Source organism: Glandiceps talaboti, chromosome 18 (genome assembly GCF_964340395.1).
Source record: "Glandiceps talaboti chromosome 18, keGlaTala1.1, whole genome shotgun sequence".
Classification (NCBI taxonomy): domain Eukaryota; kingdom Metazoa; phylum Hemichordata; class Enteropneusta; family Spengelidae; genus Glandiceps; species Glandiceps talaboti.
The window spans coordinates 22,641,665-22,667,316 of NC_135566.1; the positions used below are offsets into that span (position 1 = coordinate 22,641,665).

At 36.2% G+C, this 25,652-nt stretch overlaps 1 protein-coding gene across 1 annotated transcript in view; it reads left to right on the forward strand.

Annotated features, from left to right (window-relative positions):
• LOC144449837 (thioredoxin reductase 2, mitochondrial-like) overlaps positions 1-13,571 on the forward strand; it is a 60,758-nt gene extending 47,187 nt beyond the window's left edge. Inside the window, exons 13-16 of the mRNA XM_078140411.1 lie at positions 2,919-3,011; positions 7,586-7,657; positions 9,732-9,829; positions 13,433-13,571. Of these exons, the coding sequence (XP_077996537.1) occupies positions 2,919-3,011; positions 7,586-7,657; positions 9,732-9,829; positions 13,433-13,556 (387 nt within the window). The 3' untranslated portion in view covers positions 13,557-13,571. The remainder of the gene's footprint in view (positions 1-2,918; positions 3,012-7,585; positions 7,658-9,731; positions 9,830-13,432) is intronic.
• Positions 13,572-25,652: the final 12,081 nt, after the last annotated feature.

Consider the following 25,652-nt stretch of genomic DNA (forward strand, 5'->3'; position numbering starts at 1 on the left):
CAATTTCTGGTCCGAAACAAAAAAAAAATTACAGGTTCTGTCCTCCACTGGTAGCTGTTGAAATCTACCTGTTTCTACTTTTAAAGGTAAAATACCAGTTCTAAACTGAGCGAGAATAGAGTGTTTCGGTCTTGACAGTGGTTGCAGTAAATAATTTTCTGTTTCATATTTTTTCTTAAAAGATACATATATTCTTAACTTGGGTTTTCTACACACATCAGTAAACCACTTCCTTTCAAAAGTATCTTTTAACTTACAAGAGGCATCATCCAAATTTAAAGCTTCAAGATTTAAAAACTTATTTTGTAAATTAATATTTCTGAATACATTAGCTATGTCATAAGACCAATTCTTGTATCTATCTCTTAAATTGTAATCCCACAAAAAGACAGCTTTAGTGATTCTATCATTTGGCATCTTAACCACTCTATTCCAAAATCTGAGAATATTCAGTTTATGTCTCACATTAGATGGAGTCCAACCCACATCACCATTTATAGCAAGTTTTGGTGCAAATTTATGCACCCCAAGAAAATATCTTATTGCTCTATTTTGTAAAGATTCACATTTCATATTATCAACATAACCCCATATCCCAGAGCAATAATCTGCAATTGGTATAACACAAGAGTCGAATAAAGTGGTGAAAGTGTGAAATCTGTATTTGTGTATTTTGAGATTACAGCTCCTAACACCGTGCCAGCTGCATCACATAGTGTACCTGCTGTTACCTCAAAATTTAAAAATTCGTCCAGTACAACCCCAAGATATTTGTAACTAGGAATCATAACTAATGCTTTATCGTTGTATTGAAAGACAAAATTTGTTCTCTCAATATTTGGACCCCTAAAGTGTACAATTTGTGTTTTGGCCTCATTAACGACCATACGCCACTTTTGACACCAGTGATTGTACTGTGATTGCTCCTTGAAGTTTATCTTCGGAATCTGATACAATCACTATATCATCAGCATAAAGTAGGACACTAATCACCCGATCACCCACTGGAATGCCAATGTGGAGGTCATTAATTTCGACTGCCAAATCATTTAAGTATACCGAAAATAAAGTGGGAGAAAGAACATCCCCCTGTCTAACCCCAGAGCTTGTACTGAACCATGGAGACAAAAGACCATTGACATTGATACAAGAAAATGGGTTGTGATACATTGTAAAAGTTACCATTAATGCCAGAGTGAAGTAACTTATAAAATAGCATATCCCTGTTAACCCAATCAAAGGCTTTTTCATGTCTACAAATGCAGCAAAAGTTGACAAACCTTGAACTTTTCTATTTCTAATTATGGATGTTAGAACAAATATGTGATCTATACAAGCCTTTGATTTCCTAAAGCCATTTTGTTCATCAACTATTAAATTTTCTGAATCGAGAAATTTGCATATGCAATGAAACTAATAGTTTTGGTCTAAAACTTATATCTAGAAAAATACATGATGAATGGGGGCTGAAATTTGATGGGGATGTTTCTAGAGGTGTTATTTTGCAGTTACTGTTCAAAACATTTTGACATAACGTCCTAGCAACCATGGCCACGCCCTTAGCAACAGTGAAATGATGATGCATATTACAAAGATAACACCAGGGATGGGTAGGTAAGTGAATAAAGATTCAAAACATATATGCAAATATGTCTACCAACAAGACTATGCCCATAGCAACAGCCAAATGGTAGTTAATATTGCAAAGATGAAAACTTGGAAGGGTAACCAAGTAAATAAGATTCCAAAAGTGAATGCAAATATGCCTAGCAAAAAACCACGCCTATAGCTACAGCCAAATGATGGTGTATATCACAAAAAATAATAACTGGGATTTTTTTTTTAATGGGTAAGGTAAGCAAATAAACATTCAAAAAATGTAGCCAAATATTCCTAGCAACAAGACTACGCCCATAGCAACAGGTTGTGCTACAAGCCATTGGTGCTATTTTTTAACATGTTGAGGTGTTGCAGATTTGATTTATAACTTCATCTAGAAGAATTGGACCACCGCCCATCATTTGACAAAAAAGATGATGAATAATACAGTAAATTTTGGGCCATCATGACAAAGAAAATAGAAATTATAAAGATAAAAGCATCTTCTCTCTAAATAAATAAGCTTTGAATACAAAAATAGACAGACGGAAAAGTGTAAGTTGATTTCTGCTGAAAAGTAAAGTTATTGTTTTTTTCTCGTGTTGGGTACTGTATGAAATTTGGTATTAGTTCCTTTCTAAGAGACTGGTATAAAGGACAAAATAACAAAACATGTAGTTCATCTTCAAGAATATTTAGACCTTCATTTTCACAAAAAATACATTTTTTGTCCAAGATAGCATTACTGATATGTCTTCCAGTCTCAATAGCTAAAGTATGGTCTGAGTAACGGAATTTTTCTAATGCTATTTTATACCTGGATATATGGATACTTTCTAGCTGATGAAACTTAAATGTTGCATAAAACCATAGTCTTGGGATTACATAATTGTATCATGCCACTCTTGCTGATAACAATCAGTTAATCTTTGGTGAAATATAGACATAAATAATTCAACATTACCAACCTGTTGCTCAAACCATGCATAACCAAAACCATACTTAAACAAGAGCTCTTTAATTTTTGTAGCCCAAGTGATTTTACCTGCCTCATCTGATTTCTTTAACATTTCATGGGCAGCTCTAGAGTACTGAGAACGATCCATATGTACAAGCTTAAGCCAATAGATATGTCACACATCTTTTCATGTTATTGTACGTAAAACAAAATGGAACCCTGCCACACTCACCTGTCTCATGTTCATCTTATTATTATACAGGTGTTACATTTCACACTGTTTGTTCATAATAGTGCACTCAATCCAGGTCCATCTTGTCTTGTCTAATGTAGACTTTTTTATTATATGTAATTGTATCAGGTAGCAACTACAGTATTTACACCATTGGAGTATGGAACAGTAGGTTTGTCTGAAGAGGCTGCAATCACAAGACATGGAGAACCCGGTATAGAGGTCAGTATATCTATCCTACACAGTCATAGTCATAGTTATAGTCATAGTTATAGTGAATCATAGTGATAGTGATAGTTATAGTCATAGTCATGGTGATAGCACAACTGAACTGATAAGGTTCAGTAGTGCTATAGGCATAGCAAAGTGTGTGTGTGTGTGTGTGTGTGTGTGTGTGTGTGTGTGTGTGTGTGTGTGTGTGTGTGTGTGTGTGTGTGTGTGTGTGTGTGTGTGTGTGTGTGTGTGTGTGTGTGTGTGTGTGTGTGTGTGTGTGTGTGTGTGTGTGTGTAAACAACTTAAATTCATAAACTGCTGGAAGGGTACCTAAAGTGGCAAAGTGGGACCGTAAAGTGGGACTCCAACTTTGTGCCAAACAGGCAAAGTAAGGGGAAGTGGAAGGAAGTGGGGTCGGTCCAACTTCACGATTTTCGGCAAAGTTGGACCGGAAGTAGGGTCAGTCCAACTTCACGATTTTCGGCAAAGTTGGACCGGTGCAACTTTACTAAACTGCAGCTAAGGCACCGATCATAAGAAGAGCATGCCATCGGCGTTCCAACTGAACTAACGCTCTTGAATGTTTTGTTATATGCACAAGTTATGACATCAACACATGAGGTGCGGTTGAACGTGTAAATTTCTCTCACACGGGCGTCATGGTTACGTGGGCAATTTGAGGCCGTTACTAAGGTTAAGCACCCCTTCTACAGAATGGTATATTCCAGGAAACAAGATGGCGCAGATAGACTGTACAGAGATCGAGGTGAACGAACGGTGTTTAGCCTGAAAAATGATAAAAGAAGACTTGAATGATCATAACTTAGGTTAGATAGGGTTCATAACATTCTGGTTTATTTATGAATCAACTTTTGCTATCGATTAGATGTCTAAATTTGGCCCGGGCAGGCCAGATGTGTCCCGGGCAGTAATATATGCTGTAGCCATGCAATGTCTGTAACACGCCAGAAAATTTATGACTGGAAAAGCAGCAATCGGGGGTTTGAATCCACTAAATTTTGGTCAATATACATTCCAAGTGGGCCAATGCACATAAATATCAACTTTTGAGTGCCATTTGGCCTCCAGTTTGCTCCCGGGCACTTCTTGTATCTCCCAGGCAGTAATTAGTAGGACCGGTCAAGAATGTTTTACAGTTGGACCGACCGCACTTTGCCTGTTTGGCACAAAGTTGGAGTCCCACTTTAAGGTCCCACTTTGCCACTTTAGGTACCCTTACATACCTCTGATATTTGGTGGGTGTATTACCTTTAGTGTCTAGTTGGGAAATTGTTCAAATCAAAATGATCATACCACCGGTATGTGATTTGGGTAAAAAATGTGATTTTTGGTTAAAAAACTAAAACTCAAAAACTACTAGGCAGATCGGTCTGAAATTTGGTTGGAATATTCTTAAGGGTGTTTAGATTAAGAATGGTTCACGACAAGATGATCTCATCAGTGATATGCAAATTAGGGCAAAAATGTGTCTTTTTGGTCAAAAATCTTTAATTCCAAAACTACTGAGCAGATTTGGCTGAAATTAGTGCGGATCAAAAATTACTTGTCAGTGAGACTGCAACTTAGTGAGATGTTTCTAGATGTGTAATTCTGCAGATTTTCTTCAAAACATTTTAACACAATTGGCCCAAGCTAGCATGACCATGCCCTTAGCAACAACCAAATGGCAGTATGTTTTGATTAAATAACAACATCTGGTAGGCAAGTGAGTAAACATTCAAAAAAATGTATGCATATATCCCTAGCAACCATGACCATGCCCATAGCAACAGCCAAACAGTGTACTTCTCAAAGATAACAGGGAATCTTAGAATTGTAAGTGAACAAACATTCAAAAAGTGTAGGCAAATATGCCTAGCAACATGACCACGCCCATGGCAACTGCCAAATGATGACATATATTGCAAAGATAACAACAGGGATTAATAGACAAGTCAATAAACATTCAAAAAATGTATGCAAATGTGCCTAGCATCAGGACCATGCCCATAGAAACAGCTAAATGATCACATGTATTGCAAAGATAATAATGGGATAAATTGACAAATGAATAAACATTCAAAAATGTATGCAAACATACCTAGCAACAAGACCATGCCCATAGCAATAGCCAAATGACCATGTATATTGCAAAGGTAACATCAGGGATTCATAGACAAGGAAACAAACATTCAGAAAATGTATGTAGATATGTCTAGCAACATGACCACGCCCATAGCAACAGCCAAATGACCACGTATATTGAAAAGATAACAGGGTTGTATAGGCAACTGGATAATCATTCAGCAAATGAATACCTATACGTAGCACGGATCAGAATGTGGGTAAACATTTTTAAAACTGAACAGTTGTGCTACAACACCATTGGCGTTATTTTTTCAAATACAGTGATAGAGGAATAGAGGAATTACATTTGTCTGGTCACCAGAGAAAAAAACCAAATGCAACATTGTGACAGTAGTGTTGCTATATTATCAGTGGAGCCGTAACAAATACATAGGATCTTTCTTTCATTTTTATGAGACTAAGGCTAATAATGCATGTCACTTTGTTTTGTGATATAGTTGACCTAATGGCAGTCATATTATTAGTTAAAAATCAATATTTATTGCATAACTCAAAAACATAGATATTCCATTCAAGTGTCTACCTTACATATATTATCAGTTGCAAACTGTCTTCTAAGACCTTGACCTTTGACTTTGACCTTCAGGGTTAATTATCAGAATCACTCCATTTCTTGCCTATCAGATCGAGACACTTTGTAGTATCTACATGACATTATGTTGTCAATGTCCTTTCAATCATGTTTTCAGGCAAATAGAAGAAGAGAAGTATGTATAAGTATTATTTGTGGTACTCATAACTTTTTGCTGAGTGGCAGACATATTTGTTGTAAAAAATCACATCAACTTTTACTGCGTAGCACAAAAACTGTAGTATATGGAGACTCCATGCAATTGTCTAACCTCATTTTATTAGGTGCAAGCTTTCTTTCCAGACCAGATAACTTTGACCTGTCAATTATCAAAATCTAGGAATTTCTTGCATTATTACAGGCACTTTTTGGTATTTCAGTGTGACCAATATTTTATCAGATCTAAGGGCACAGGTAATAAATAACAAGAGAAGTATGTACATGTATTAATTTTGGTTCTCATATAATAACACTTTTGATAGAATGACAGCCATATTTGATGTAAAAATCAGTAATTTGCTCTACAATTATAAGACCTAGAAACTTTTATTCAAGTATCTACTCCTAAGATGTTACCTTTCTGCTAGTGTCATTATATTTTACCTTCACCATTACCTCCATGACAATGACCAAAATATGAATGGCAGCCTGATTTGTTGTAAAAAACACTTTCTACCACATAACTCACAAACTGTAATACATAGAGAGACTGCATTCAAGGTCTCATATGTTATCAGGGACAAGTCTTCTTTAAAGACCATAAGCATTTCCCATGTCCTTGACCTCTGACGCAATGCTTAAATGAAGTCATTTCTTGCATAGTGTGCTATTCACATACTTTGCGGTAGTTAAAGAGGAACAACACTCCATGAAATAAAGGATTTTCATAAACTATGGGTACTGGAGAGCCATTTCATGATGTTACATCACATACAATTTACTTGTGATTTCAGAGAAACATCAAGTTGTTCTTGTGCCTTTATAGGGTATCTTTGCTGTGGACCATTGCATCATGGGAGTCAGAAATAATGTATTCATGGTTACACAATGAATATTCACGAGACTCAGAGATGTTTTACATTGAAGGGATTAGGCACTTTCTCTGAAATCACAAATAATTGTAGGTGATGTAAAATCATGACATGACCATCCAGAACGCAAATGTTATGACAATGTCTTTATTTCCTGGAGTGGCATTCTCCTTTATAGTGTGCCAATTTCTTTCAAATCTTGTCCAAAGGTGATACAACATAAGGGACATACACACATACGTCATGTTGATGCTTATATCACTTCTTACCATATTTGGTGGGAAAATCCACTAGTATTTACATGTATATAGTAGTTCATGAACAAAAAGAAAGTAGGCTCTTAATTCAAGTATGTCCATATTTTATTAGAGATATGACTTTTTTATATTTATTTGACTCTGACTTTACTCTTGTATTCAAATTATATGCAAATGAGTATGTGACCATTCTTGTACACAAAATCACATGATCACACTGTGATATTAATGGAAATTTTCTGTTTTCGGATAAAAAGTTTACCGTTCATAATGTGGGAATAAACTCTTGAATGGTGTATCAAACGTTTGGCACTATGAGATAAGTATATTTTAGATCACAAATGTGATCACAATTTTGCCAAAAAAAGGTCAAAGGTCACAAAAACTAAGTGATGTGTATATGCAGCCTATATTGTTTGAACCAATTGTTAGATTGGTTGTAAATGAGCCATGGGTATCAGAGATATGGCTAACCATTGAGAAACATCACGATGATCGGATTGACATGGGCCATTCCTAAAGTCCCCTCCAGGCTGTGCCTGTTTGGTGGCTAATAACATCTATCTATATTGACAGGTTTACCATGCATTCTACAAACCATTGGAATATACTGTAGCAGAAAGATCAGCAGAGAAGTGCTACATCAAGGTGGGTCAAAGGTCACCTACAATCATTATTATGGATAGGTACATGTAGTGTGATAGTTTTTAAAACTTTGACGATCTTTCTTTATTTTATCTTGGATTTTTAGCACAACAGAACTGAGAGGTCCAGTAGTGCTATAAGTATGGTGAAGTGTCTGTCTGTCCGTCGAGATCTGTATGTATGTATGTATGTGTGTGTGTGTGTGTGTGTGTGTGTGTGTGTGTGTGTGTGTGTGTGTGTGTGTGTGTGTGTGTAAACAACTTAAAGTCAAAACCGCTGAACTGATTGCCATGATATTTGGTGGGTCCATTACCTTTGGTATCTAATTGGGAAATTGTTCAAATCAAAATGATCTTACCACTGGTTTGTGATTTTTGGTCAAAAAACTTAAACTCAAAAACTACTGGGCAGATTGGGCTGAAATTTGGGTGAAACATTCTTCAGGGTGTTTTTACTAAGAATTGTCCATGACATGATGGTCCCATTAATGATATGCAAATTAGGCCTAAAATGTGTCTTTTTGGTCAAAAATCTATAATTTCAAAACCACTGAGCAGATTGGACTGAAATTTAATGGGAATGCATCTAGGGTTGTATGGATGAAGAAATATTAAGCATACAATAATTCCATAAGTGATATGCAAATTAGGTGTAAAAATGTTAATTTTTGGTTATTATTCTGCAGATTTTCTTCAAAACATGTTGGCAAAATTGGCCCTAGCAACCATGACCATGCCCTTAGCAACAACCAAATGACAGTATATTTTGTTCAAATAACAACATCATCTGGTAGGCAAGTGAGTAAACATTCAAAAAATGTATGTAAATACCCTAGCAACCATGACCACGCCCATAGCAACAGCCAACAGTCGTGTATTTCACAAAGATAACAAAAGGGATTAATAGACAATTGAATAAACATTCAAATAATGTATGTAAATTTGCCTAGCAACAAGACCACGCCCATAGCAACAGCCAAATAATCATGTATATTGCAAAGATAACAGGAATAGAAAGACAAATGAATATAAACATTTAAAAAATGTATGCAAATATGCCTAGCAACAAGACCACGCCCATAGCAACAGCCAAATGATCATGTATAACAAAAATGTATGCAAATATATCTAACAACATGACCACGCCCATAGCAACAGCCAAATAACTGTGTATATCGCATGCGCGCAAAGATAGCAACATGGTTGGATAGGCAACTGGATAGTCATTCAGCAAATGAACACCTATTATTAGCATCGACTAGCTATGGATAAACATTTTTAAAAACTGTATAGTTGTGCTACAACACCATTGGCAGTATTTTCAAATGTAAATGTGAGACAGTATGCAGCAGGGTCGTAAATCTTTACCTGTATTTGGTATGAACAATTGGTGCTGCGGTGGTGCACATGTATGGAGTAACGCATATCATGCTAGGCACAACATTAGTCAAGTTACGTGTACACTGTATGCTTGTAATGCTGTCACTCGGTAAATTGTATCATGTACTTATATTATATTCTGGCCTTTGAGTGAGAAATGACACAAATAATATTACACCTGCAAGGAGGTCCATAGACTATTAAATTAAATTTTCAGACGATGTTATGTCTACTACAAGTTGAATGTTGTTGACAATTATGGACAGTGTTTTTGGTAAATTTGTTAGAAAATTGAAATTCAAATTGCTTCAAAATTATTTTAGATCCCTAGTTTATTTCATTCATCATTACAAATTTCCAGGGTTAATGCTGTAAGACACTGGGATTATTTATAGCCAGCCTTAAAAATCCTTTTTTGTTTTTTTGTGTGCATTTCCTAGTCATTATTTTTCTGAGATTTTGTGTAATTTTCATAACAGTAATTTTTTTATAAAATGGTGACTATGGTATAAAAGTACAATATTTTACCAACTTTCTGTGTAAAATGTGTTCTATAGTGAGACATCATATGAAACCACTAACCACTTTATTACATCGCTAAAACAAAACTGCATAGTGAAGAGCTGTCTCAAAGAACTTAATAATGTTGTATCTATCCAACAATCCATTTTAAGTTTGTTCACCTTTGACTATAACAGATGGTGTGTAGACGAGATGGCCAGCAGGAGGTGTTAGGACTGCACTTTTTAGGACCTCATGCTGGAGAAGTGGTACAAGGATTTGCAGCTGCTATGAAGTAAGCATAGCTGATTACAGTACTTAATGAAATGTTTAACCAAGGAAACATTAAATGTTTCTAATAAAAATAACAATGATAGAATCTGCATTGATAACTGAAAATGAACATGTTATAATGTCCCAATGCAATGCCAGTCAGTCTGTCACTAAGGTTATAATGCCCCAATGCAATGCTAGTCAGTCTGTCACTAAGGTTATAATGCCCCAATGCAATGCCAGTCAGTCAGTCACTAAGGTTATAATGCCCCAATGCAATGCCAGTCAGTCTGTCACTAAGGTTATAATGCCCCAATGCAATGCTAGTCAGTCTGTCACTAAGGATATAATGCCCCAATGCAATGCCAGTCAGTCACTAAGGTTATAATGCCCCAATGCAATGCCAGTCAGTCACTAAGGTTATAATGCCCCAATGCAATGCTAGTCAGTCTGTCACTAAGGATATAATTCCCAATGCAATGCCAGTCAGTCAGTCACTAAGGTTATAATGCCCCAATGCAATGCTAGTCAGTCAGTCACTAAGGTTATAATGCCCCAATGCAATGCTAGTCAGTCTGTCACTAAGGTTATAATGCCCCAATGCAATGCTAGTCAGTCTGTCACTAAGGTTATAATGCCCCAATGCAATACCAGTCAGTCACTAAGGTTATAATTCCCAATGCAATGCCAGTCAGTCAGTCACTAAGGTTATAATGCCCCAATGCAATGCTAGTCAGTCAGTCACTAAGGTTATAATGCCCCAATGCAATGCTAGTCAGTCTGTCACTAAGGTTATAATGCCCCAATGCAATGCTAGTCAGTCTGTCACTAAGGTTATAATGCCCCAATGCAATACCAGTCAGTCACTAAGGTTATAATGCCCCAATGCAATGCCAGTCAGTCACTAAGGTTATAATGCCCCAATGCAATGCTAGTCAGTCTGTCACTAAGGATATAATGCCCAATGCAATGCCAGTCAGTCAGTCACTAAGGTTATAATGCCCCAATGCAATGCTAGTCAGCCTGTCACTAAGGTTATAATGCCCCAATGCAATGCCAGTCAGTCACTAAGGTTATAATGCCCCAATGCAATGCCAGTCAGTCTGTCACTAAGGTTATAATGCCCCAATGCAATGCTAGTCAGTCAGTCACTAAGGTTATAATGCCCCAATGCAATGCCAGTCAGTCTGTCACTAAGGTTATAATGCCCCAATGCAATGCTAGTCAGTCAGTCACTAAGGTTATAATGCCCCAATGCAATGCCAGTCAGTCTGTCACTAAGGTTATAATGCCCCAATGCAATGCCAGTCAGTCTGTCACTAAGGTTATAATGCCCCAATGCAATGCCAGTCAGTCTGTCACTGAGGATATAATTCCCCAATGCAATGCCAGTCAGTCTGTCACTAAGGTTATAATGCCCCAATGCAATGCCAGTCAGTCTGTCACTAAGGTTATAATGACCCAATGCAATGCCAGTCAGTCTGTCACTAAGGATATAATGCCCCAATGCAATGCCAGTCAGTCTGTCACTAAGGTTATAATGCCCCAATGCAATGCTAGTCAGTCAGTCACTAAGGTTATAATGCCCCAATGCAATGCTAGTCAGTCAGTCACTAAGGTTATAATGCCCCAATGCAATGCTAGTCAGTCAGTCACTAAGGTTATAATGCCCCAATGCAATGCTAGTCAGTCACTAAGGTTATAATGCTCCAATGCAATGCTAGTCAATCAGTCACTAAGGTTATAATGCCCCGATGCAATGCTAGTCAATCAGTCACTAAGGTTATAATGCCCCAATGCAATGCTAGTCAATCAGTCACTAAGGTTATAATGCCCCAATGCAATGCTAGTCAGTCACTAAGGTTATAATGCCCCAATGCAATGCTAGTCAGTCACTAAGGTTATAATGCCCCAATGCAATGCTAGTCAGTCACTAAGGTTATAATGCCCCAATGCAATGCTAGTCAGTCAGTAAGGTTATAATGCCCCAATGCAATGCCAGTCAGTCACTAAGGTTTTAATGCCCAATGCAATGCTAGTCAGTCAGTCAGTAAGGTTATAGTGCCCCAATGCAATGCTAGTCAGTCAGTAAGGTTATAATGCCCCAATGCAATGCTAGTCAGTCACTAAGGTTATAATGCCCCAATGCAATGCCAGTCAGTCACTAACGTTATAATGCCCCAATTCATGCAATGCCAGTCAGTCACTAAGGTTATAATGTCCCAATTCATGCAATGCTAGTCAGTCACTAAGGTTATAATGCCCCAATGCAATACCAGTCAGTCACTAAGGTTATAATGCCCCAATGTAATGCTAGTCAGTCAGTAAGGTTATAATGCCCAATGCAATGCTAGTCAGTCACTAAGGTTATAATGCCCCAATACAATGCCAGTCAGTCACTAAGGATATAATGTCCAATGCAATGCTAGTCAGTCACTAAGGTTATAATGCCCCAATACAATGCCAGTCAGTCACTAAGGATATAATGCCCAATGCAATGCCAGTCAGTCACTAAGGTTATAATGCCCCAATGCAATGCCAGTCAGTCACTAAGGTTATAATGCCCCAATGCAATGCTAGTCTGTCACTAAGGTTATAATGCCCCAATGCAATGCCAGTCAGTCACTAAGGTTATAATGCCCAATGCAATGCTAGTCAGTCACTAAGGTTATAATGTCCCAATGCAATGCTAGTCAGTCAGTCACTAAGGTTATAATGCCCCAATGCAATGCCAGTCAGTCACTAAGGTTATAATGCCCCAATGCAATGCTAGTCAGTCACTAAGGTTATAATGCCCCAATGCAATGCCAGTCAGTCACTAAGGTTATAATGTCCCAATGCAATGCTAGTCAGTCACTAAGGTTATAATGTCCCAATGCAATGCTAGTCAGTCACTAAGGTTATAATGCCCCAATGCAATGCCAGTCAGTCACTAAGGTTATAATGCCCCAATGCAATGCTAGTCAGTCACTAAGGTTATAATGCCCCAATGCAATGCCAGTCAGTCACTAAGGTTATAATGCCCCAATGCAATGCTAGTCAATCAGTCACTAAGGTTATAATGTCCCAATGCAATGCTAGTCAGTCACTAAGGTTATAATGCCCCCAATGCAATGCTAGTCAGTCACTAAGGTTATAATGCCCCAATGCAATGCTAGTCAGTCACTAAGGTTATAATGCCCCAATGCAATGCTAGTCAGTCACTAAGGTTATAATGCCCCAATGTGCAATGCTAGTCAATCAGTCACTAAGGTTATAATGCCCCAATGCAATGCTAGTCAGTCACTAAGGTTATAATGTCCCAATGCAATGCTAGTCAGTCACTAAGGTTATAATGACCCAATGCAATGCCAGTCAGTCACTAAGGTTATAATGTCCCAATGCAATGCCAGTCAGTCACTAAGGTTATAATGTCCCAATGCAATGCTAGTCAGTCACTAAGGTTATAATGCCCCAATGCAATGCTAGTCAGTCACTAAGGTTATAATGCCCCAATGCAATGCCAGTCAGTCACTGGCAATCCTTTTTATCCCCAATGGGTACTGCACTTCTATTTTTACCCACATGCAAATCTATAGATTTGAGAATATTAAATATGAATTATGAATTATGATTGATCTTACAGATGTGGTTTAACTAGAGAAAGCATGCTGTCGACCATTGGTATACATCCAACTAGTGCAGAAGAAGTGGTCAAACTTCACATAACTAAGCGATCTGGTTTGGACCCCATGGTTACAGGTTGCTGAGGTTAGATACATCCCTACTGAAAGATACATACTACAATTGACTGCTAGCCAGTATTTAAGGAGTAACTCGTGTTACCATGTGTTACCATAGACCCTCCACTTGGTGGAGGCTCTATGGTTATACACACAACAGATCTGATATAGTGCATATAGTACACACAGTATATACAACAGATCTGATATAGTGCATATAGTACACAGTATATACAACAGATCTGATATAGTGCATATTGTACACAGTATACACAACAGATCTGATATAGTGCATATAGTACACACAGTATATACACAGCAGATCTGATATAGTGCATATAGTGCACACAGTATATACAACAGATCTGATATAGTGCATATAGTACACACAGTATATACACAACAGATCTGATATAGTGCATATAGTACACACAGTATATATACAACAGATCTGATATAGTGCATATAGTACACACAGTATATACACAACAGATCTGATATAGCTCATATTGTACACAGTATACACAACAGATCTGATATAGTGCATATAGTACACACAGTATATACAACAGATCTGATATAGTGCATATAGTACACACAGTATACACAACAGATCTGATATAGCTCATATTGTACACAGTATACACAACAGATCTGATATAGTGCATATAGTACACACAGTATATACACAACAGATCTGATATAGCTCATATTGTACACAGTATACACAACAGATCTGATATAGTGCATATTGTACACACAGTATATACACAATAGATCTGATATAGTGCATATTGTACACACAGTATATACACAACAGATCTGATATAGTGCATATAGTACACACAGTATATACACAACAGATCTGATATAGTGCATATTGTACACACAGTATATACACAACAGATCTGATATAGTGCATATTGTACACACAGTATATACACAACAGATCTGATATAGTGCATATTGTACACACAGTATACACAACAGATCTGATATAGTGCATATAGTACACACTGTATATACACAGCAGATCTGATATAGTGCATACTGTACACAGTGTATACAACAGATCTGATATAGTGCATATAGTACACAGTGTATACAACAGATCTGATATAGTGCATATAGTACACACAGTATATACACAGCAGATCTGATATAGTGCATACTGTACACAGTGTATACATAACAGATCTGATATAGTGCATATAGTACACACAGTATATACACAGCAGATCTGATATAGTGCATACTGTACACAGTGTATACATAACAGATCTGATATAGTGCATACTGTACACAGTGTATACATAACAGATCTGATATAGTGCATATTGTACACAGTGTATATAACAGATCTGATATAGTGCATATTGTACACAGTGTATACAACATATCTGATATAGTGCATACTGTACACACTGTATACATAACAGATCTGATATAGTGCATATAGTACACACAGTATATACACAGCAGATCTGATATAGTGCATACTGTACACAGTGTATACAACAGATCTGATATAGTGCATAGAGTACACACAGTATATACACAACAGATCTGATATAGTGCATACTGTACACAGTGTATACAACAGATCTGATATAGTGCATATAGTACACACAGTATATACACAACAGATCTGATATAGTGCATACTGTACACAGTGTATACAACAGATCTGATATAGTGCATATAGTACACACAGTATATACACAGCAGATCTGATATAGTGCATACTGTACACAGTGTATACAACAGATCTGATATAGTGCATATAGTACACACAGTATATACACAGCAGATCTGATATAGTGCATACTGTACACAGTGTATACAACAGATCTGATATAGTGCATATAGTACACAGTGTATACAACAGATCTGATATAGTGCATATAGTACACACAGTATATACACAACAGATCTGATATAGCTCATATTGTACACAGTATACACAACAGATCTGATATAGTGCATATTGTACACACTGTATATACACAGCAGATCTGATATAGCTCATATTGTACACAGTATACACAACAGATCTGATATAGTGCATATTGTACACAGTATATACACAACAGATCTGATATAGTGCATACTGTACACAGTGTATACAACAGATCTGATATAGTGCATATTGTACACAGTGTATACAACAGATCTGATATAGTGCATATTGTACACACTGTATATACACAGCAGATCTGATATAGCTCATATTGTACACACAGTATACACAACAGATCTGATATAGCTCATATTGTACACAGTATACACAACAGATCTGATATAGTGCATACTGTACACAGTATATACACAACAGATCTGATATAGTGCATATAGTACACAGTATACACAACAGATCTGATATAGCTCATATTGTACACACTGTATACACACAACATACCTGCCAACAGTGTGAGTTGGGTACGATCATGGTGGCTCAATCATATTGTACACAGATATTGTACAAAACAGAACATTAATATGTGTACCAAATTACACAGAATTTGAAGCTTGCACTCTTCAGCCATTATAAGGTAACCTAGTAAGCTTCCCTAGTAAGGTATACATTGCATGTATTCTACTGTTAAGTCTACAACTACGGTAAAGGCTGCAGTTTTGTTGTACGTAGTATGTATCGTAGGGATGTAAACCTTAGTCATGAATAACATAACAGAAAGTTGACTGTGCAACATTTTTGTGCATTGACATAGTTTTGATGATGTAGCAATTGCAGTGTTTTAAGGTATCAGATAATAAAAACATCTGATCAGAGAGTGCTCCTAGTTTGTTGTATAAAAACACCTAAAGTGTGTGTATATGCCTTGAGTTAGGGATACCAATTAATAAAACAGTTGTAGTACATTAATACAAGTTGTTCACAGTCAGTCTTCTGATGTTTACCGTTGATGATCTTCACAAGACAATCTGTTGCCTAAAGATATTTCAAACAATAGACATCCACATCAGAATCAAATTATTAAAAGTACTAATATCAGAAATTCATTTCAATTCCCCTTGTGCATGCATGTTTTTATTCCCCAACCGGCACTACACTGCCTAGAGGGGACTACTACATTGGGTTCCGTCCATGCTGGCATGCATACGTACATGCATGCGTGCGTTCATCCTTATGTTTCTGGCATGCACCAACTAATCCGTAGTATATGTCATTTCTCAGTCATGAAATATCCAATTTCTTTCAAACCTGACACAAAGGTGACATATCATATGGAACACATACATGTCACTGTGTTCTATGATATATGCAAATTTGACCGAATGATAGCCATATTTGTAGTTAAAATCAATATTTACTATATCACTCAAAACCTTTAGTACAAAGAGATTCCATTCAAATGTCTACCCCTATATTATCTCGGGCAAGCTTTCTTTGGTGACATTGACCTTTGACCTTCAGGGTCAATTATAAAATCAAATCATTTCTTGCATATCACAAACAATTTCTTGAATGTGCATCTTATTTCTTATAAATCATGTTTACAGGTAATACAGAAGTGTTAAGTATATATACAAGTATCATTTTTGGTGCTCATCAATTTAGTGAATGGCGACTATATTTGTAGTAAAAAATATGATTTACTGCATAAGTCAAAAACTGTAGTACATAGACACACCATTCAAAAACTTTGACCTTGACCTTCAAGGTCAATTACCAAAACCAAGCTTTATTGTGCATGCTGCAGACACAAGTATAAGTGTGACCAGTTTTTAAAAATCTTATTAAATAAAGAACACAGTCGCATATATTTATGTCATCCATTACACAAGCAGAAGTAATGTACTTGTTGTTGTTGTTGTTTGTTATGTTTTTGTTGGGGGGGGGGGGTGAGACTGTATCTTCTACAAAGATTGTTTTCCTTGATTTGAACTGAGAATGGGTTGAGTTTTCTTAAATAAAGTAAAAGGAAAGTGTAAACAGTCTTTTTAGCCCCCAAAGGGCACAATTAAAAGGGGGGCTTATACATGGGTTCCATTCATGTGGGTGTGAATTCACCCTCATATCTGTAGCATACACCAACCAATTTCAACTAAACCAGGCACAAAAGGTAACATGCTATGTGAGACATATGCACGTCACTTTGTTTTGTGACCAAATCAAATTTGGCTGAATGGCAGCCATATTTGTTGTTTGTGTGTTTACTCTCATACCTCTGGCATGCTTCAACTGATTTCAACCAAACCTGGCACAAAGGTAACATGCTCTGTGAGACATATGCATGTCACTTTGTTTTGTGACTGAATCAAATATGGCCGAATGGTGGCCATATTTGTTGTTAAATTTCATAATATGCATCATAACTTTGGAGGTATAATATGTAGTGACTCCATTCAAGTGCCTACACCCACATTACAATATGAGATTTCTTTAAGACCTTGACTTTGACCTTGAAAGTCTTCAAGGTCAAATAGCCAAATTTGGGTTTTCTTCATAGCTTTTGGAATCAAACATTTCAAGTGATGATATTTTTAATCATGACTAGCATTTGACCATGGTGGGCATACACAAGTCACTCAAGTTAATTATGTGACCTTGACTTGTATACCAAAATGGCAGCCATATTGTGATATTGGCCTGTTATCTCCAAAAGTCTGTGGACACCATTCAAGTGCCTACCCTCACATTATCAATGACGAGCGTTCTAAAGAGACCTTGACAAACATTTTCAAGGTGAAGTGAGAAAAGGGTTACATTCTAGCTGTATACTTAAGACAGCCATTCCTAATTATACTGAAACCCAACACAACAAATATTTGCATGCCTGCAAAGTCTAACAAAGCATTCCCATCTAAAATGCTAACCATGTTAACACAATACAACACACAAGTTGGGCTATGTTATCGACTGAAGGCTTGTTTATTTTGCAATTTGTGTGCATGTAAAGTGCACAAGTATATTTATTGTAATCCACAAGGAAATATATAGCTAGCTGAAAGTTGGAGATTATTTTCATAAGAAATCAATGTGTACACTTTGTGTTATAACGTCTATAAATGAGTTTTATCATGTATTTGCCATTTATGATAATCTGTCAAAGTATGTGACAGTATGTAGAAGGTCAGAAGTCACCTCAAAAGGATTGTCTTGTGGAGTTTTATCATGTATTTGCCATTTATGATAATTTGTCAAAGTATGTGACAGTATGTAGAAGGTCAGAAGTCACCTCAAAAGGATTGTCTTGTGGAGTTTTATCATGTATTTGCCATTTATGATAATCTGTCTCTAAAACTGGTAACAGGAAAGGCAAGATTTGATGGATTTTGGCAAAAATAGGTTTTTTGGTTGTTTTTTTTAGCTCCGCTGTCAGCGAAAGCTGAAAGCGTAGCTTTAGGTATAGGGGGTATAAGGAGGATTAGAGTAGAGTGAATCATAGGTGTCCGTCAAACTTTTATATTTTCATCATCTTCTTCGAAAGTAACAGCCAGAATACTTCGATATTTGGTGTGCATGTTCCCTGGGGGAAGGCTATTCAGATTTGTTCATGCCAAGTTGATCTGTGCCATTTTCAATTTTTTATGATTTTTTTTTCCGAAAATGACATTTTCATCATCTCCTTGAAAACCTTTTATCAGATTGCTTTGATATCTGGTGTGTTGATGCACAGAGGGTAGCTTACTTAGATTTGTTAATTTCAAGTCAGCACGTCTTCTTTTCTATTTTTTATGATTTTTTTTTTGTAATTAAAAAAAAAAATGAATATGTTAATGAGCATTATGACCGACGCCATATTGGAAATCAGTCCGCGAGACTTTAGGTAAACTGCAACTTTTCAAAAGACACTACTGACGTCAAACAAGCAATGTAATATGTGCTGTAGTCTTAATTCTACGCATTGTGTGCCCAAATGACAAATATTTGTTCGAAACAGGGTTATAAACTTCAAATCCAAATTCTCCACCCCTCCTATAGAATGGTTCATTCCAGTATACGCACCTCATGATCAAGTGAGAAGTCTTGCATGCCTGAACTGAAGTGTATGGGACAATTTTTGACAGAGTCAGTCGTCAATAAAAACGATAATACTCTTTCTAAAATTATCACATTTTGAAAGGGAAAGTACTTTGTGGTTCATTTATGGAGTTTTGTTTTTGTACGATCAATATTGGTGGCAGAATTACAGCGTCAAAATTACCGATGTGTTAATGCACAACAAGTGAGTTTCCGTACGGCGACAATCCCAAGTTGCCGGATGCACGAGGGACTAACCCGGAAGCAAGTTGTTGCCAGCCATACGTTACAGTGGTAACATCGTCCGAGAAATCGCTGCGTTCAGAATGTCATTATTCACAGAATTGTTTTTTTCGAGTGAAAACCCGTCTTGAATTGTATAACTCTAACAAATGAAGACATGTCAAGTTATATTTTGAAAGTTGTATCGCTAGTTTGAGACGATTTCCTCACGTACTATCGAGGCTTGGACCTTACTCCAGTTCAGCGGGAAGTTTAGCCAGTCCGATAATTCTTTCTGGTTTAGTTTACAACACTTTTGATCACGCAGATTTTGTTTTTGTGATGAAAAGAAATTAAAAATAAAGATCACTTCAGCCATTTCGTTGTGTTTTCTTTATGAAAGGTAATCGAACATGAACGAGTGTTACCACTGTAACGTATGGCTGAGAATGACTCTCTTCCGGGTACTTGGGATTGTCGCCGTACGGAAACTAAGATGGCGATTAATACATTTCTTCCCTATATATATCTACTACAACTTGTACAAGTTGAATGTTGTTGACTTGGTAAATTTGTTAGAAAATTGAAATTCAAATTGCCTCAAAATTATTTTAGATCCCTAGTTTATTTCATTCATCATTAACATTTTCCAGGGTTAAAGCTGTAAGACACTGGAATTATTTATAGCCAACCTCAAAATCCTCTTTTTTTCTTCTTTTTCTTGTGTGCATTTCCCAGTCATTTTTTTTCAGAGATTTTGTGCAATTTTTCACAACAGTAGATTTTTGTTATAAAATGGTGACTATAGTATAAAAGTACAATACATTACCAACTTCTGTGTAAAATGTGTTTTATAGTGAGACATCATATGAAACCACTAACCACTTTATTGCATCGCTAAAACAAAACTGCATAGTGACTCGAAGAGCTGAAGACCTGAACCACTTCTACATGTCACCAAAATAAAAAATTAAATTAAAAAAAAACCAGCGGAGCTATTCTGACCAATAGGTCGCTTGTTTACTATTTTAATAATTGCCATAAAGTGTATGTACTCCCATATTTCATCACAATCAGCATTGTTTACTCTGTAAAACTAAAATTAATTAATTAATTCACTAGAAATAACAAGAATGAAATACATGGCCTCACTGGAATTACATTGCAATTATGTAAGATTGGAAAGCTTAGTAGTATCAAATAAAATTACTATCAACAACAATTGGTTGATTTGACACTTTTGTACTGAGTATGGCAGCTAGAAAGAGTATGTGAAATTAATGTTGTACTGAGTATGGCAGCTAGAAAGAGTATGTGAAATTAATGTTGTACTGAGTATGGCAGCTAGAAAGAGTATGTGAAATTAATGTTGGTCTGAGTATGGCAGCTAGAAAGAGTATGTGAAATTAATGTTGTACTGAGTATGGCAGCTAGAAAGAGTATGTGAAATTAATGTTGTACTGAGTATGGCAGCTAGAAAGAGTATGTGAAATTAATGTTGTACTGAGTATGGCAGCTAGAAAGAGTATGTGAAATTAATGTTGGTCTGAGTATGGCAGCTAGAAAGAGTATGTGAAATTAATGTTGTACTGAGTATGGCAGCTAGAAAGAGTATGTGAAATTAATGTTGTACTGAGTATGGCAGCTAGAAAGAGTATGTGAAATTAATGTTGTACTGAGTATGGCAGCTAGAAAGAGTATGTGAAATTAATGTTGTACTGAGTATGGCAGCTAGAAAGAGTATGTGAAATTAATGTTGTACTGAGTATGGCAGCTAGAAAGAGTATGTGAAATTAATGTTGTACTGAGTATGGCAGCTAGAAAGAGTATGTGAAATTAATGTTGTACTGAGTATGGCAGCTAGAAAGAGTATGTGAAATTAATGTTGTACTGAGTATGGCAGCTAGAAAGAGTATGTGAAATTAATGTTGTACTGAGTATGGCAGCTAGAAAGAGTATGTGAAATTAATGTTGTACTGAGTATGGCAGCTAGAAAGAGTATGTGAAATTAATGTTGTACTGAGTATGGCAGCTAGAAAGAGTATGTGAAATTAATGTTGTACTGAGTATGGCAGCTAGAAAGAGTATGTGAAATTAATGTTGTACTGAGTATGGCAGCTAGAAAGAGTATGTGAAATTAATGTTGTACTGAGTATGGCAGCTAGAAAGAGTATGTGAAATTAATGTTGTACTGAGTATGGCAGCTAGAAAGAGTATGTGAAATTAATGTTGTACTGAGTATGGCAGCTAGAAAGAGTATGTGAAATTAATGTTGTACTGAGTATGGCAGCTAGAAAGAGTATGTGAAATTAATGTTGTACTGAGTATGGCAGCTAGAAAGAGTATGTGAAATTAATGTTGTACTGAGTATGGCAGCTAGAAAGAGTATGTGAAATTAATGTTGTACTGAGTATGGCAGCTAGAAAGAGTATGTGAAATTAATGTTGTACTGAGTATGGCAGCTGGAAAGAGTATGTGAAATTAATGTTGTACTGAGTATGGCAGCTGGAAAGAGTATGTGAAATTAATGTTGTACTGAGTATGGCAGCTGGAAAGAGTATGTGAAATTAATGTTGTACTGAGTATGGCAGCTGGAAAGAGTATGTGAAATTAATGTTGTACTGAGTATGGCAGCTGGAAAGAGTATGTGAAATTAATGTACTGAGTATGGCAGCTGGAAAGAGTATGTGAAATTAATGTTGTACTGAGTATGGCAGCTAGAAAGAGTATGTGAAATTAATGTTGTACTGAGTATGGCAGCTAGAAAGAGTATGTGAAATTAATGTTGTACTGAGTATGGCAGCTAGAAAGAGTATGTGAAATTAATGTTGTACTGAGTATGGCAGCTAGAAAGAGTATGTGAAATTAATGTTGTACTGAGTATGGCAGCTAGAAAGAGTATGTGAAATTAATGTTGTACTGAGTATGGCAGCTAGAAAGAGTATGTGAAATTAATGTTGTACTGAGTATGGCAGCTAGAAAGAGTATGTGAAATTAATGTTGGTCTGAGTATGGCAGCTAGAAAGAGTATGTGAAATTAATGTTGGTCTGAGTATGGCAGCTAGAAAGAGTATGTGAAATTAATGTTGGTCTGAGTATGGCAGCTAGAAAGAGTATGTGAAATTAATGTTGTACTGAGTATGGCAGCTAGAAAGAGTATGTGAAATTAATGTTGGTCTGACAGCTTTTTATAATGACCAATAGTTTTGCAGATCTGTCGCATATTTTCTGTCCTTATGACTGATTGTAATTCTATTTAATGTATTATTTATTCAACAAGCCTTCAGTGAAAATAGACATTTCAAGTTCAAGTCCCTTAAAGTTGGTACAAGCCATGGTTTTAATCACTAGAATCCACCTGCCAATCATGTTTTTAATGACTGGTGTGAAAACTTAACTGCATTAGCCCCTATATTACGTGCCTTGTATAACACCCTCTCAACCATTTTCTATGTCTTCTAAGGATACGGAAACCTCGCAAATCAGTACCATAATGGGGAAAATATCTTAAACAGCTTCTGCTGCATGTACAGTTAGATAGGTGCTCTAATGACAGATTTCATCCCAAAGTGTTGTTGGTAATTGAATTTTTTTACATCTTGAACTATCAAGGATTTCATTTTTTTCATTTCCTGTAATTAATACAAGCAGAATCCAGATGCATTTTGCTAAATATGAAATATATTGCTACTGGTAGAAGTGTGAAATTCTAAGATATAATCAATTTGGTAGAAGTGTGTAATTCTAAGATATAATCAATTTGGTAGAAGTGTGTAATTCTAAGATGTATTGGTAGGAAGTGTGTAATTCTAAGATGTATTGGTAAAAGTGTGTAATTCTAAGATGTATTGGTAGGAAGTGTGTAATTCTAAGATGTATTGGTAGGAAGTGTGTAATTCTAAGATGTTTTGGTAGAAGTGTGAAATTCTAAGATGTACTGGTAGAAGTGTGAAATTCTAAGATGTATTGGTAGGAAGTGTGTAATTCTAAGATGTATTGGTAGGAAGTGTGTAATTCTAAGATGTATTGGTAGGAAGTGTGTAATTCTAAGATGTATTGGTAGGAAGTGTGTAATTCTAAGATGTATTAGTAGGAAGTGTGTAATTCTAAGATGTACTGGTAGAAGTGTGAAATTCTAAGATGTATTGGTAGGAAGTGTGTAATTCTAAGATGTATTGGTAGGAAGTGTGTAATTCTAAGATGTATTGGTAGGAAGTGTGTAATTCTAAGATGTATTGGTAGGAAGTGTGAAATTCTAAGATGTACAGGTAGGAAGTGTGTAATTCTAAGATGTATTGGTAAAAGTGTGTTATTCTAAGATGTATTGGTAGGAAGTGTGTAATTCTAAGATGTAATGGTAGGAAGTGTGTAATTCTAAGATGTTTTGGTAGAAGTGTGTAATTCTAAGATGTACTGGTAGAAGTGTGAAATTCTAAGATGTATTGGTAGGAAGTGTGTAATTCTAAGATGTACTGGTAGAAGTGTGAAATTCTAAGATGTATTGGTAGGAAGTGTGTAATTCTAAGATATATTGGTAGAAGTGTGTAATTCTAAGATGTATTGGTAGGAAGTGCGTAATTCTAAGATATATTGGTAGAAGTGTGTAATTCTAAGATATATTAGTAGGAAGTGTGTAATTCTAAGATGTATTGGTAGGAAGTGTGTAATTCTAAGATATATTGGTAGAAGTGTGTAATTCTAAGATATATTAGTAGGAAGTGTGTAATTCTAAGATGTATTGGTAGGAAGTGTGTAATTCTAAGATGTATTGGTAGAAGTGTGTAATTCTAAGATATATTAGTAGGAAGTGTGTAATTCTAAGATGTATTGGTAGAAGTGTGTAATTCTAAGATATATTGGTAGAAGTGTGTAATTCTAAGATGTATTGGTAGGAAGTGCGTAATTCTAAGATATATTGGTAGAAGTGTGTAATTCTAAGATATATTAGTAGGAAGTGTGTAATTCTAAGATGTATTGGTAGGAAGTGTGTAATTCTAAGATATATTGGTAGAAGTGTGTAATTCTAAGATATATTTGTAGGAAGTGTGTAATTCTAAGATGTATTGGTAGGAAGTGTGTAATTCTAAGATGTATTGGTAGAAGTGTGTAATTCTAAGATATATTAGTAGGAAGTGTGTAATTCTAAGATGTATTGGTAGAAGTGTGTAATTCTAAGATGTATTGGTAGGAAGTGTGTAATTCTAAGATATATTGGTAGGAAGTGTTTAATTCTGGGGGGGGGGGCATTGCATGCCCCCCCCCCCCCCAATGAACAAAAGAAAATTCTTGCAGCCCCCCCCCCCCCACACACACATATATAGGCCATTTAGCGACATAAAATTTCAAACCAAACACGTTATCACGAAAGCTACTTGAAAATTATGCAACTATATACTTTAGTTATATTACCTACAGTTTATCTTATATTTTGGCAGACACACATGTTCGCTTGGCTATTGACATACATAATTAAATGTATGGTAGATAAATGAAGTGTGCAATTTTGCAAAGTACAAGGTAAATGACTGCTCCTGAGATTCAAATGTTCAAAAAAGTCTCCACAGAGAGAGTGAGAGAGAGGCAGAGACTAGAAAGAGAGATACAGACAGAGGAAGGCATACACAAATACATTCGCATGGCTGTCACCAACTCATTACTGAATTTAGTTACCAGAAGGTATTATGGCAAAGCCACAGGAAATTTACTCAGTAAACAACCACTCGTGGAGTTTAATTTGGTTCAAATCATGAACAAAATATTTCGTTCCCCTTCAGACCATCAGAATTTTCGCATTGAATTTTGACTGGTGTGTAAGGGCACCCCATCACAGCGTACTGTACAGACTACACTGGCCTTCTTTCTCGGAGGGTTGACTTGTGTGTAAGGGCAGCCCATCACGGTGTACTGTACAGACT